Source organism: Ceratosolen solmsi, unplaced genomic scaffold (genome assembly GCF_000503995.2).
Source record: "Ceratosolen solmsi marchali unplaced genomic scaffold, CerSol_1.0 scaffold25, whole genome shotgun sequence".
Lineage (NCBI taxonomy): Eukaryota > Metazoa > Arthropoda > Insecta > Hymenoptera > Agaonidae > Ceratosolen > Ceratosolen solmsi.
Genome location: NW_011948444.1, coordinates 1119264 through 1132136, shown reverse-complemented (window position 1 = coordinate 1132136; position 12873 = coordinate 1119264). Strand labels below are relative to the sequence as shown.

The following is a 12873-nucleotide window of genomic DNA, read 5'->3' as shown; positions in this document are numbered from 1 at the left end:
CAAAGTATTAATGATGACCAGTTTCTACAAAATAAATAAATATTTAAACGGTAAACTAGGCTTGTTTCGAATTTGATAAATTGAGAAATTCAACAGTTTATTAAAGTGTCATTCATTAAATAATAAATTTATATTCATAATTTATTTTCCATATATATATATATATATATCTTATTAAATTCAAAATTAATTTAAAAATATCTAAGTTTTCTATAACCAAATAAAAGTAAAATTAAACATGTAAAAGGGCAAGTCAATTTTGTCTTTACATTATTAATCATAAAAATAATTTATATCGGTATATTTGTAATAGCTATGTAAATAAAAATTTTTATAATTAATTTTTAAAGAGTTTTTCTAACATATAATGTTAATTACTATTTCCTAATAAGTTCATCGTAGTTCAACTAAATGAAAAAATAAAGTGAAATAGTGAATAGAGTAATGAAACTTGGTTAAATAATTACCCTACATACTTTTTCAAGTAAAAAATCTCTTGCTGTGCTCAAGCAGTAATAGTTACAAGAATGAGAAAAGTCGCGCGAGGTTAATCAACTGATAACTAATATCAAGCTCACTGGTAGGTCGAAAATTTTTAAAAAATTTTACTTTATATCGAGGGTAGTTCGTCAAAAAAAAAAGAAAAAGTAATAGCAATAGCGTTAACCTTTGTCTCACACATTTTATCCTCGACCGATAGCTTGTCTTTGCGAGGAAAAGAAAAGTTTGCCATTTGTGAAAAGATGCGATGATAATATATAGGATGCTGCTATTAAAGGAGATTTGTCAATGTCAATTTCCATCATCACCCTAGACTCATCCTATATTTTCCTTTTGACTAAATCCAACTATAAAAACATATCAACACTGCGATAAGATCGAATATTTGATATTGAAGATTCTTTCGTTATTTTTCATTAAAGAAATTCGATAGGGAATCACTTTTTACATTATTAAAACAAGCAAGATAAGCGCTTATCCTAAGTTACAAAAACGATATTAGAATTTATTTTATTTAAAATTATTTACAATTTATATTTATAAAAATCTCAACTTTCATTTATATAAATATCAATGAATAATGACAAATAAAAATCACATATAATTAGTGATTGATTTCGTAGATATTTAACTATATATATATATATATATATATATATATATATATATATATAAAAGAAATATAAAATAAATATAATATAAAATATCAAAGAAAATTTTAAATAAACATTTACTTTTTGATCAAGTTTATAAACCTTTGATGAAACTATATTCCATATGTTAAAAAGTGAAATTCAAATTAAAGTTTTTAAAATTGATATCATCAATTATTTGATTATAGTATCAAATGTCATTTTTAAATTGTAAAAATTGTATAAAGGATGACTACTTATGTAACTGTAATATTTCGCATTTCGTACAATTGACATCCATGTATTTTGTGCAATTCTAGTCAGTCCATTAACAGTAAATATCGAGGGAGCAAATCAGCCACTGTCAGCTGGAAAGAACTATAATCTTGTTTGCAGTACATCTGGTAGCCGTCCAACAGCCCTCATTACATGGTTAAGGGACGAACAGAAACTGTTGCATTCAAAAGACAGTGTAAGTAAAAACAATATTCACATTGTTATTTTTCGGTTATGAATTACGGCCTCCCGCAGTGTTTCGAATGCAATATGTTTTTGCTTTTGACAGATTCGACGCTAATTACTACATTCACTGAGTTATAAATTATACGTTAAACGTGCGCAAAAACAATAATCAATTTTTTATTTACAATCCCGTGCCTAATACTTTAATTGCAAATATAACTGAATTAAAATGAGTGCTCGAGTAAGATATATATGCAAAAAATTGTTAAAATCAACTGTTTACCATCTATTTATTTCAAACTGATTTTAATACTAAAGTATAAAATTTCCGAATGCTAAACTCATAATAAATACTTTTTTCCTATTTTAAAAAGAAAATTTTAATTTGCTTTTCGCATTTCGATGTACGTTAGTTTAAGTAATAGTGAAGGAAACCTTGAAATTTATATGCTTATTAAATAGTTACATAAATAATATAGCCATGAAGACCATTGGTTTATTATTAATTTATTATGTTATTACACTATTATTAATTATTTTATTTATAATTAATGAATAATTTACGGAGAATGGTGTATGAAAACAAATTAATATCAAATTATTTTATAAAAATATCATAATTTATCACTGTAAATTAATACAAGGGAAAATTTTTTTATCTAAGAGTTAAGAACAATAGAAAAGAATTTATTTTTAAATACTCGTTAATAATATTTAATTAATTGATAATATACGAAAAATATGTCTAAAGTAAGATTAGTTGTTCAAATTCAAATATTTTCACGCGCTATAAATGTGCAGCAAAAAATTATTTTCTAAATCTTAAAATTAATAATATTCATGCAATATGAAAATTTTCGGTTAAATGTATTTGCAAGCATTTGTAATAATATGACTTTACAAATTTTATAAAATATTAAATGAAATATAAGAAATTTTATTTAATTTAAGGGAAAATGCTTGTATTTGTGAAACTTAATCTCTAATAATGTCTCTCTATTATAATTTTTAAAAAAATTCAAAAGAATGTCACAATAAGTAACATATTTATACCAAAGATGACACATAATTCTATCAATATTACTATATCCATCATATTTCTATATCATATTTTACTTTTTATACAGTTAATTTAAGTTCAAGTATTCGCTACGGCATTATTTCATTTCACAAGAAGGTTAAAAGTAAATATCGATATACCATGTAAAGAGAAAAAAATACCTCGAAGCTTATTACCCGAATGCATTAACAGGACATTGAGAATTTCGAGGACTCGTTTTCTCAATTTTGCGCCAAAACCGAGGGAAAATAGAAATAAGAGAGAACGATGCTAAAACAATAAAGCCAAGCACGCATTTTCTCTGTATGGGAGGACAGAAATGCCGCATCAGGATGACTGTGCCGAGCGCGCTATAATATTACTATAGAGAAATAGAAATTCGACGCTTAATCGCAGCTTTGGAGCGCGATTTTCTTTTTGATTACCTCTCTACATTTTCTCTGTGTGTGTGTGTGTGTGTGTGTGTGTGTATGTGTGTGTGTATGTGTGTAAGCGTGCGTGCGCGTGCGTGCGCGTGTGTGTGTGTGCGTGTGCGTGCGCGGTCGTGCGTACCCGCTAGCCCCCTTATTCCAATGACGCTCCTTCTCTTCTTGACTTTCCTCCTCCTCATTCACCCCCTTTTCCACTTCCTTTAGAAACGGCGTTGAAAAAATGAGGAAAATCGGGGGACAAGAGGCGTGAGGGAGCAAGAACAGTGTTTCTGTTTTTATTTTTTTTTTACTCTGGCTCTTTTCTTCCCTCCGCTTGTATTTGGCAACTATTTTTAGACAACGAGCGACGGCAATACGACCACCAGCATTTTGTCCTTTACGGCTAGCAAGGAAGACGCGGGTAAACGGCTGTTGTGTCGCGCGGAAAATCCAATCATGAGGAGCAGCCCCATCGAGGACGTCTGGCTTTTGGAAATACAATGTAAGCTCGTAATTTACAGCAGTTTGCTTTCTCTTTCTCTTGTTTTTATTGATTTTTTAGATATTGTATAAAATCGGGAGGATTGTGTTTGACTCGACGGGAAAGCCTGAAAATTTCGGGACAAGAAAACATTTCATTAAAATTTACGAAATCCACTATTGCTCAAGCGTGAGAGAATTCAGAATATATAATGTATATCAGCTTCAGTAGACATTACAGATTATAATGTACAATATTAAAAATGACGGTTCAAATAAAAAACATCAAATTAAATTATATTTTTACAGCAATGATAATCCCTTTTGGTTCACTTAATGATGGCATAAAATATTATAATTTATTATAATTTTTTAATGTCTTTCATAATTTAATAATTTAATATTTTTTAATGATTTAACCGAATGTAATGAAGCATAAAACAGGCTTTATCGTATATTCCAGTAGGAATTATAATTTTTCAATAATTACATTTAAAGAAATGTTTTCATTTATGCAAAATTGCAAATCCATTTTAATATATTATGCAATAGCCTACCACGTGAAAAAGTACAAATAAATAAATAAATCAATGTTTTTTAAAAATATCAAAAAGAAATTTTCACATCAAAGAGGATTAATATGCATTTTATATAAAAAGTATATATATATATATATTTTTTTTTTATATATATATGTATATATTTTTTTTATATATATATGTATATATACACTTGCATGTGTGTCTCGCGCGCTCGCGTGTATGTGTTTTAATGTATATTTATATATGTATATATGTAAGTGAGAGTGAAAGAAAGAATATTGAAAATTCTACTCGAAAAAGAGAAAATTTAAATCTGCGACAACATATAACATATATTTTTTTCTATAATTACTATAAAAATAGAAAAGATATTTCTATTTTTTATATCTTGTATATATAAAATATCATATTACATGAATACCGATTAATGCTGTATTGCGAGAATTTAAAAGAAACTAGCATTCAGATATTATTAAAAAAGATTGAAAACCAACCGTCCGGAAATTGTGTTAAATATCTTGGATAAATGCCATTTTTTAATTTGAAGGTTTTGTTTCAAAATTGTGACATATAACGTTGATAACATTGCAGAAATATTATTTTAGATAAATAATAAATAGCAATAAATTAGATAAAAAAGAATTGAAAATTTTAAGAGTTATTGTCTAATAAATTAAACAGTTTTAAGGACAACATTCCATATCAAACCAATAATAACATAATTTATTTAAGAATGATAAGAAAAATAGAAGGAAGTAAAATCAATGCACGCAACATACTATATATATATAGATAGATAGATAGAGAGATAGATAGATGGAGATAGATGCATGGATAGATAGATAGGATAGAGATAGATGCTAAAAATTTCTTGCGCTAAATCACACTGGATAGGCTACATTATAGCTCTCTATCTATCTCAACTCTAACCGTAAAACCAATTTTCACAATCGATCTTTTACAGACACACCCGAGACTACAATCCGACTAGGGACGAGCCTCGATCCAAAAGCCATCAAAGAAGGAAGCGATGTATACTTCGACTGTCTAATACAGGCCGAACCTCCGGTTTATAAGGTTGAGTGGAGGCATCAGGTATTTATCACGATCTTTCATCTTATTAATGAAGCAATAACGTACTATTGTAAGTAAAAACTTTCAAGTGTGGTAGAGAAAGGGACCAAAGACTCGACAGGTTTTATCGCCTTAATTATTCGCGCCCCGTACATTAATTATTATAATTGCGATACGGATATTCCAAAGTTCGAGCTCACGAGTAAGCCTGACTTTGCACGAAAGGCTTGGCTACACGAATTAATATTTATTTTAGATTTTGTTTTATCATCTCCTACATAACAAGCGTGGGTTCCAACTTTTGAAACTTTTTACCCTTAAATTAATTTAACACTATAAATAGTCTAGTAACTGTTATACATTTTTCATCTTGCTTTGTTTACGTCAAAGACTTCAAATTTTCTAATAACGTATCCGACTTATTTTGGATTTTCGCGATTATTTTAATCAAGACTCGTCGTTTATTTCAATAGCATATGTGTCAGGCTGATTTCACGAGTTTCGCGAGTATCGCAATTCACTTCTTATAACTAAAAATTGAAGAAGTAAAGTTCAATGTTCAGAAAAGTTGGGCAATCAATATCGTACGTATACAATTTAAACCTAAGTAAGCCACGAAGTTTCAATCGTTACATAAGCAAATATCTATGTATGTACATAACTTTAAGTCACAAAAATCACGCTACTATATTTATACACGCGCGCGCGCACACATGCATACACACACACACGCACGCACACACACGATATATTTATGCGAACGCGCACACACACATTTTTTGTTATATAATTTGTTTTGTCAAAAAAAAATCCGTCTTTGTCAAACTTACGCAAAATATTGAATGTAATCAAACTTTTCCGATTAAGACTTTTGATTTAGCATGAAATTGATCGTGACTACAAGCAAGATTAATGATATCGCGATAAAACGATATTACCAATCGAAATAAAGCCATATGCCACTGGGCATTTAATAAATTATGCTAACGTTAAATAAAATTCATAATAAAAATACGATCGAGCATTATGAATACTAAATGTCGCGTTACCGACTTTTTTGCATTTTAATCGTTCGACTGATTATCGGTATTTTCGCATGCCTAATGAGTATTGGACTTTTAATTAGCGCGAGCTCCTCGTCGTACTACGTACTCATCCGAGCCCGACTTGTTCTCAACGGTGGCGATCTCGAATTTGCATGCATCGGTTTGCGCATACATAATAATAAACCTAAATCCAATTTTACGTACCTAATCGTGACGAGCGAAAACCGAAGAGCCTAATGCACGTATTTAATTAGTGATATAAAAAGTCGACATTTTCGGGCGAGATCTCATTATGGACTAGTGCAGCACAAGCGGCTTACGCTAAGAAATAAGAAAAGCTAGCGAAATAAAAAATCGAAGAAGGAACTTATCACCGAGATGCTGAGCATCGACGATAATCAGGCCTCCCTCATCACTCATCAGAGCCTCGATCCCATAATCCTAGCCGCACAGAGCTAATCCCTCTTTTCGTTAGAGGTTTATCCTTACTCTCTCCCGCTCTAATCGACTCGGCCCAGCAACATCTTTTCAACGTCGACTTTGGCTCAACTCGCCGTTTCCTTTGCATTACAGGGGAAGACTCTCAATCACAACATCTCGCAGGGCGTCATAATAAGCAATCAGAGCCTCGTCCTCCAGGGCGTCGATAGGAAAAACGCTGGCAACTACACCTGCGTCGGATACAATACCGAGGGCGACGGCGAAAGTTTGCCCTTTTATTTGAACGTCATGTGTGAGTACGGCAAATTGAAAGAGGATAGGGCTTAAACTCGTTCGACCCTTATGTTAGCCTGGGCGCCGTTTATGTGGGCCTGCGCCAGCCAATGCGCGACGCTCTGTCATTAGGACCGTGTGTCAGGATGCCCGTCACCCCGAGTCCACGGATGAGTTGGTGGAGGTGCGGCTTTTTAATCCAACTGCGTCAGTTCATCTCGTCTCGATACAGTTTCGACGGCCAAGTTTTGCGGGGCCAGGTATCCAGGATGTCCCAGGTCTTTTTCGCGCGATTCTGCGATTAAAAGAGGCAACTGCGAATAAACTTGATTTCTAAACTTGATTCTTCTCTCTGATGGATTTTGCCGCGACATTTTTCCGTGAGATGGAAATATAAATGGTAATCCGAGGAAAGCTCTTTCCTTTTTATTCATATGACTTTTTTGTTTTTTTGTTTTACCATTTTCTTCCTCTTTTTCGTTTTTGTTTCTGTTTTTCTCTGTTACTTTTTTTTTTACTTTCTAGCTTTCTGTTTGTATGGGGTGGGGCTTTCTCGGAAAGTTGGCTGAACGAATTCGTGCTAGATGGATTTTTTGCGCAATGGGTTGGACGTGGGCGAAGGTAAAACGGGAAATTACTATGGTTGAATAACTTCTGAGCACTTAACTTATTGTTAAGAACAATGAGGGTCATTACATTTGAGATAAAATTTCGTATGAATTACTAATAAAGTTTTCTGAATTACATAAGTTGAGCAGCTAGTAATTGAATTTAAGAAATTTCCATAATGAAAAGTTGTGTCTATAATCTTGGTCAATATGAAACCCTCAAGATGTGATTTCCAATCTGTTCAATATTATGGTACACGAGAGAAAAGACTAAAGTATTTAAAAACAAAGTCTTCTGTATCTTCAATCTATTTTCCGTGCCCGAATATTCTCTATTAGCTTTTTAAACTTCTTATAAGAAATTTAAAAAGTTTCACTAGATTACTTATAATTAAATGAAAATACTTTTGAGATTTTTCTATAATAATTTCTAATCGTCTAATGCATTTACTTGATAATATAAACATTTCGCAAATCTACATTATTTCATTTATAATGCGAAATAAATAAATAATGGCTTAATAAATATCTACAAATAAAGTGATATTTGTCATACTTACGGAATAAATTCATTTTTATTAATAATTGATTTTTTTAAATAATATTTCATGACAATAGTCAATTTAGCTATAGCCAGCATTTTTTTTCATATATAGCGTATAAAAAAAATAATAAAAAAAATAATCACGTGCACCTACATTTTTTTTCTTTTTCTTTTTTTTTTGTATACAATGCGAATAATACATCATTGCGATAAGAAATTACTTTAAACTGCCCTTGATTTGACAGGCTTTATAAGATTAGATTCAATCTCGATTTTTTCATTTTTTTTTTTTTCGAGTTTATCCATTCGTTATACACACGAAATATATCGTACGAAATATATTTTGAATAGAAGTGCAATTAAACTTTATTGACATGTCAACAAAATCAAAACTGATTACCTCATCAAATCAAGATTCGATATGAAACTGCACCTTACCGAAGTTGCTTATCTTGGATCAGTCAGATGCTGCTGGCATATTAATCGCTTATAAATGGAATATGAATGATTTCAAATAAGCAATACTACATGTATCGAATATGATTTTAAATAGAAATAAATCCTGACATTTACTTTTTGGTTACTGAAAATAATGACACATCAGCTAAATAAATGCAACACTAATGTCTGCTAAATAACATAAATTTTAATTTGCTTTTAAATAAATATGTACATTTATTTGCACATATATTAGCAAAATTTATAAAATCCATTCAAAACTTTTTAGCATAAATAAACATTGTGCTGTGGTATGAAAGAACAAATACATATATCACGTAGCACAAAATAACAAAAGCTTTTGCCATTTCTTGAAAATAAAACGACATAAGCTCAGCATTTATATTGTAATGTACAGTGTGATAAATTGTCGGCTTTTCCCTATAATTAATAATCCAACAACGAGAATGAACACGTGCGCGTAATAATAAATAAACGCAAGTACAATCAAAATCTTTTTATCAATAATTTCACACAACTAACTGTGCTTATGTATACAATGATAGGAAAGAAAAGATAAGAAGAAAGATTCAGTTAGTAAATGTAGAGTAGAATCTTGAAATGGCTTAGCGAAAGAGCGTCCACGCAGGCTTACGTCCCTGGAGCATTTATCCCGTCGCAGTCAATAATACGTAAAACTGTTTTAGTTGCACCAACCTGTAAACCCAACCAGGTGAAAATCCACGGAGTAGCGAAGCAGGAGAAGGCAAGTATATCCTGCCAGGTTGACGCTAATCCACAGGAAGTGGAATTCCGCTGGACCTTTAACAACTCAGCAGAAAGTATCGATCTCGCCCCCAGCCATATCTCGAGGACGGGAACATCGTCTACGGCGAGCTATAAGCCAATGATTGAGATGGATTATGGGACTTTATTGTGCTGGGCAACAAATCGAATAGGACATCAGCAGGTGCCTTGCGTCTATTATATAATACCAGCAGGTAATACATGTCGAATGACAAAAATAACTCGCACGATAATCCATCCCATTAACGCAATCTTAATTTAAATATCCTCTAATATTACATAATACTTTTCTCAGACTTGTATTTTACATTACACTCATTGCTCGTCGGAATCTTCTTGAAATATTTAGATTTATCCAATTAGATTAATTTCGCATCAGCTTGTATTCAAAACAATTGAGAACCTTCCGAGTTGAATATATGAAGATGTAATTAATTATCAGATTATTTATTAATAATATCTAAATCCCAGTAATAATTACATCTTTTTATAATATTTTTTATTTTTAACATTTTATACATTTTATTTTATTTTATACATTTTCGTATTTTTAAGAATTTTTATATTAAATATATACAAGATATGCTTAACACTCTATTGCAAGTGGAAATAACAAAAGTAGAAAATCTAATATAATATTAATAAGCTTACCTTCATCTAATCTAATATTATTTATTAGATTTATCTTATAATAAATAATAATTTATTTATTTATTCAATTATATAATATTCTATTAATAAAACAATTATATATTGTAATTTAGATTCTTAAATACAATTAGACCGTTATTACTAATTAATGAATAATTAAATGTATAAGCATATATTTATTCTAAATCATTGTATAATAGATTTTATAATTTTTAAAGTTCCAAACTATAATTATTATCCGAGCATAAATAAAAATTTAGTATAAAATATTTTAACTTTTATAATTAAAATTTATGATTTCTACTTAATGAATAGTATCAACATTTTACATAGCGCCTTGTAATTATTAAAGAGAAAAAGTATGAGATACAAGAGATTTAAGGTGTAATTAAAAGTGAAGATGATAAGCATAGACGAATAAATTAGATTATACAGTTAAGAAAAATAAACCAAGCTTTGTTTTTTATAAAAATAACATATTAATTATTTTATTGTCCTATCTCTTCTAGAAGTTAAAAATATATTTCTAGTACTTTACAAAGTCGAATTATAATATTCCTTAAAAACGAAACATAAAAGAATTATAAGAGTAACATTCTTATAATTTAATTGCAGTCATAAGCAGGCATAAGTAAATATTATTTCATCAGCCATGCAGTATAGTTAATATCTATAAATATAAATATTTTTTATATTATGAATGCAACAAGAAGAAATAGAACATAATTTTGTAAAATATTTAAATCGTTATTTAAAATTTGATTGTACGTGAAAATAGTTCCATAAAACATTTGCAACAAACAAACGTACCAATAAAAATAAAACAATACGATATATAAAAGTTTATGCTATTCATATAACAGAATCTAATTGAAGTATTAAAACTATCATTGGTAAATAAAAAAATCAATAAAATTTTTTATACGTGAATGTACAAACAAGCTGAAATAATATAATACGTAGACAGTAATTAAGATGGTTAAACTCAAAATGTTATATATATACATATATATATATATATATATATATAAACATTATGTATAAATGTATAAAAGTTGATCGTCGTATAAACATTTTCAATAATAAACAAATTCAATTAAAACGTTTACATAAATAGCCTATAAATGAGTATGTAATTATTAAATACAATAAAGTTTTACTCGTAATAAGCATTATTTAAACGTATAATGTCAAGAAGAGATGAATAATTTAAAAATTACTACAATAATTTGTAATACATAGGTAATACGAACATTCTTTGAAAATACGCAATATTAATTACACTATTTTGTAAATAAAACTTAAAGTTCTTAATGTGATTTTTAAATATATAATTCTATGAAATACAAGAAAATCGTATTAGATAATGATTCAAAATAAAAGTTTTACTGCGGGAATACCATATCTTTATTTAATTACGGTAAAAGAAGAACTGTATGTAATTAATTAGAGAGAAATCGCATTAATAATATATTCAACGGAAGAAACTCTCATATTTCTCGTATGTTATATAATTTTGTTGCTTTTTATATAAATTTAAAATTGTTATAATTTAACTGCTAATATCTATGTTTTTAACGCATTTTTACAGATACGCTATAGAGTAAATATAAAATTTGAATAAAAATTAAATTGAAAAATGAATAAGAAGTTAAATCTTTGTCGAATAAAAAAAGCATTGCTAATAAATATATAACAAAATATCGTCACAATAAGCTAATCGAAAAAATAAATAAATAATAAAATTTTATATGATCTATTATATTCTGACGGAATAACTATATCGCGGAAAATATATGTTTTCAATTAATATCTTCTTTACGACTAGACTTTATAATAAATAAATAATCTTTCTGGACAACATTTAAACAACTATAAGATATGACACTTAAGAGCATGTAAAAAATATTTTATATTGAAATTTAAAATAATTAAATGATATTTATAGCATAGCGCGAGAAAAGTGGAAAATATAGCGAAAAATTACATAATCGTGTCATAAAGAGACTGTATACTAACAAAATATAAGGATAATTAAATCATGCAGATGAAAATGGACCAAACATATAACTAGAATGGAAAATGAATTGTAGAAAATATACCAGAATTATATATATATATATATATATATATATAGAACATTAATAGGAAAAATCGAAAGCACAGAGCCGCAAGAAATTTCACGGTAAAGATAAAAATGGAATCAAGAATCATCTAGAATGAGTATATACTTTCAATGAAAAATTGAAATAACATTTAAAGAAAAGTAATAATGCTTATAGAAAAAATTAATATAACGATAAATATTAAAAATAAATTAATAATAACATTCAATTAAATTTATAAACTAATTAATTAATTATTAATATATTAATTTATAACATCTTAATTGTCTTAATTAAAGTACAATATGGGCTTTTTAAAGAAACTCTTTGAAGAAATATACATGAAACAAAATATTTTTAATAGAAACAAATTTTTTTATGTTGTAAATAATATAATTTTTCATTTATTTTAATATATAAAGTATAAGGCTGTAATTCATATTAGAATAGAGTACCATCTTAAAATATAGAAAATATTCTTTTATTTCATTGCTCAATGCTTATGTGAAGTGTTAGTCAGAAATATTAATTTAAGGTATTTATATATATATATATATATATATATATAAGGAATTGTTACATATTATATAAAATTAGCAACGGTGGTAACTGTTTCCCTCCTGATTCAAAGTATTCGAAATTCATTCGAACGACAAATCCTTACAATTGAGTTTCCTTCAGTGTCATAAGATTTAAGATTTTGATTTTAATTAAGACTGTAATACTATCTCAGCTATTTTTACAATAATGGCAATGCAAGTTTGAAATAATACATTAATTCATAAATAATTCAGTCATT

The 12873-nt window shown here is 28.5% G+C and overlaps 1 protein-coding gene across 1 annotated transcript in view; it reads left to right on the top strand.

Moving 5' to 3' along the window:
- The window catches only part of LOC105366072 (neural cell adhesion molecule 1), a 174195-nt gene that overhangs the window by 149091 nt on the left and 12231 nt on the right, over nt 1-12873 (top strand). The window contains exons 6-10 of the mRNA XM_011504387.1: nt 1454-1605; nt 3423-3567; nt 5052-5182; nt 6781-6940; nt 9219-9512. Coding sequence (XP_011502689.1) covers nt 1454-1605; nt 3423-3567; nt 5052-5182; nt 6781-6940; nt 9219-9512 — 882 coding nt within the window. The remainder of the gene's footprint in view (nt 1-1453; nt 1606-3422; nt 3568-5051; nt 5183-6780; nt 6941-9218; nt 9513-12873) is intronic.